Here is a 1,979-nt window from a genome sequence, read left to right on the forward strand (position 1 = left end):
AGGGCCAGCAGGGGCCTCAGTCCCCAGGGGAGTGTGGCTCTGGGGACAAGCTGTGGAGATGCCCAGAGCAGCAGTGAGGAATGTGTTCATGGAGCTGGGTAAGGAGCCCTCCAGGGTGTGGATGCTCCAGGGAAGGGAAGACAGACTCAGATGACCACAGTGAGGGCCTGAACCACCTGTGCCTCCCACCCTGCTGTCCAAAGCCAGGAGAGGCCTCCCAGCTTCCTACACCAGGAATGGGAAGCCAGATCTAGGGGCAGGAGCTGGCCAGGCCCCACCAGCACACGGAGCCCCTCAGCAGAAAATGGTAAATCTCTGGAGACTCCCAGAGCCAGGAAAACACCAGGAGTGAGTGCAGGCCAGGCCCACGGGCCGTGCTCACCGCAGTGCCCGTGCGAGGTGTAAGGGCACAAGCAAACATCACAGGCAATGAGCAGCTCTGGGAAGGTGGAGCGGATCCTCCTGATGGCCTGGATGGCAGGAGTGCCCTCGGCATCAGCAGCAGAGCCTCTCTCATCCTGTGGGGACACAAACACCTCAGCACACGCAGCCCACACTTCCCCCGGGCTCCTCCGTGCCAGCAGCTCTGCCCAGGAAACATCTCCCAGGAAACATCCTCTAAGGCAGGATGGTGTCACCACCACCGAGGGAAAAGGGTGATGGAGAAGCACTTCTGGGCAGTGAGTGCAGGTCCTGGGGCCACCTGCAGAGCTCTGGAGGCTTTTTTGGGTGTCACTGCAGTCTCCCATCCCCACGTGCTCTGCTGAGTGGGCTGTAAGTTCAGCCAGAGACCCTGTGATCAGCCCCACACTGCTCTCCCACAGCTCTGTGGCTGCCCTAAGCCCCCCTCACCACCAGGCACTGACCTTGTGGACCTTGCTGGGCACCCCGAAGATGAGCACACACTTCAGGCCGTCTTCGACGAGGGGCTGCAGCATCCCCTCGAGCTTGTTCACTCCATACCTGAGCAGGGCAAAGGGAAGGGAGCTGCCAGGCACCCACACCTGCTCCTGGGAAGAGCTGCCTGTGCCTGGGATGCTGCCCTGTGAGCGATCCAGCATCACCAGGCAGCAGCTGGAGGTACAGGGGAGGTGGTGCCTGAACACTGGGAGGAACAATCTGGGCCCTTATCTGGGGCCCAGCACGGACACTGCTCTGAAAGGAGAAGCGTGCCCTGCCCTTGGATTCCTTATCTCGGCCTCCCTGTTGCAGATCCAGCCCACCCCCCTGGGCCTCTCTGAGCAGAGCCCTGCCAGTGTGGCAGCAGATGGAGACAGGAGCTGCCAGTCCAGCAGGATCCAGAGCAGGAGCACAGCCCATATCCTTGCACAGGTTTTGTGGCTGCTGCTGGAAACCCCATTTGCTTCCAACCCACACAACGTGTGGGTGCTCTGGGACAGCCTGAGCCCCTGGTGCTGCCCTCCCAGTACTGCTGCTTCTCCAGCCTTCCCAGCACGATTCCCTCCCCTCCCTTTGAATGTCCCTGCCCTGCCTGATGCCAGGGAATCCCCAGGGCAGGTAGCAGAGGGTTGGAAGCATCGCCCCTGGCTCATGCTCATCTCATGCCATAAATCCCAGCAGCCACCAGCACGTGGCTCAGTGGGGTTGGATTCGTACCTGGCTTGTCCAGGGAGGCTGGGGATGGGCTCCACGGCATCAGGGCTGTCACTGTGGGAGGTGGAGGGGACAGAGGTGTGAGGACTCGGTGTGAGAAGGAGGCCCCTCTCCCAGGCTTGAGCACAGGGACTCTGAACCTACTGAGGAGCTCCTGGGATGGACCCAGCCAGTCACCCTGTGCCATGTCCACCCCGACCCCGAGAGCCAGGGCTCACTCACGTCACAAAGATGGGGTAGATGAGGTTGGAGGCGTCAAAGGTGGTAGCTGAGCACTGCCAGGAGCGCAGCACCGGGTGGAAGTACCCGCTGTGGAGGACAGAGTCTGCCTGCATGGTGGCTCTGCTGGAGGCTGGGCAAGGAGG

At 61.7% G+C, this 1,979-nt stretch overlaps 1 protein-coding gene across 1 annotated transcript in view; it reads right to left on the reverse strand.

The window, feature by feature from the left end:
• Positions 1-1,979, reverse strand: part of ALAD (aminolevulinate dehydratase) — a 5,696-nt gene extending 3,717 nt beyond the window's left edge. The window contains exons 1-4 of the mRNA XM_027907038.1: positions 1,837-1,979; positions 1,618-1,668; positions 867-963; positions 380-518 (exon numbers count right to left, since the gene is read on the reverse strand). Coding sequence (XP_027762839.1) covers positions 380-518; positions 867-963; positions 1,618-1,668; positions 1,837-1,949 — 400 coding nt within the window. The 5' untranslated portion in view covers positions 1,950-1,979. The remainder of the gene's footprint in view (positions 1-379; positions 519-866; positions 964-1,617; positions 1,669-1,836) is intronic.

The sequence above is a fragment of the Empidonax traillii genome, unplaced genomic scaffold, assembly GCF_003031625.1.
Source record: "Empidonax traillii isolate 1590-97213 ecotype Southwest subspecies unplaced genomic scaffold, ASM303162v1 scaffold1393:size172035, whole genome shotgun sequence".
NCBI classification, from domain to species: domain Eukaryota; kingdom Metazoa; phylum Chordata; class Aves; order Passeriformes; family Tyrannidae; genus Empidonax; species Empidonax traillii.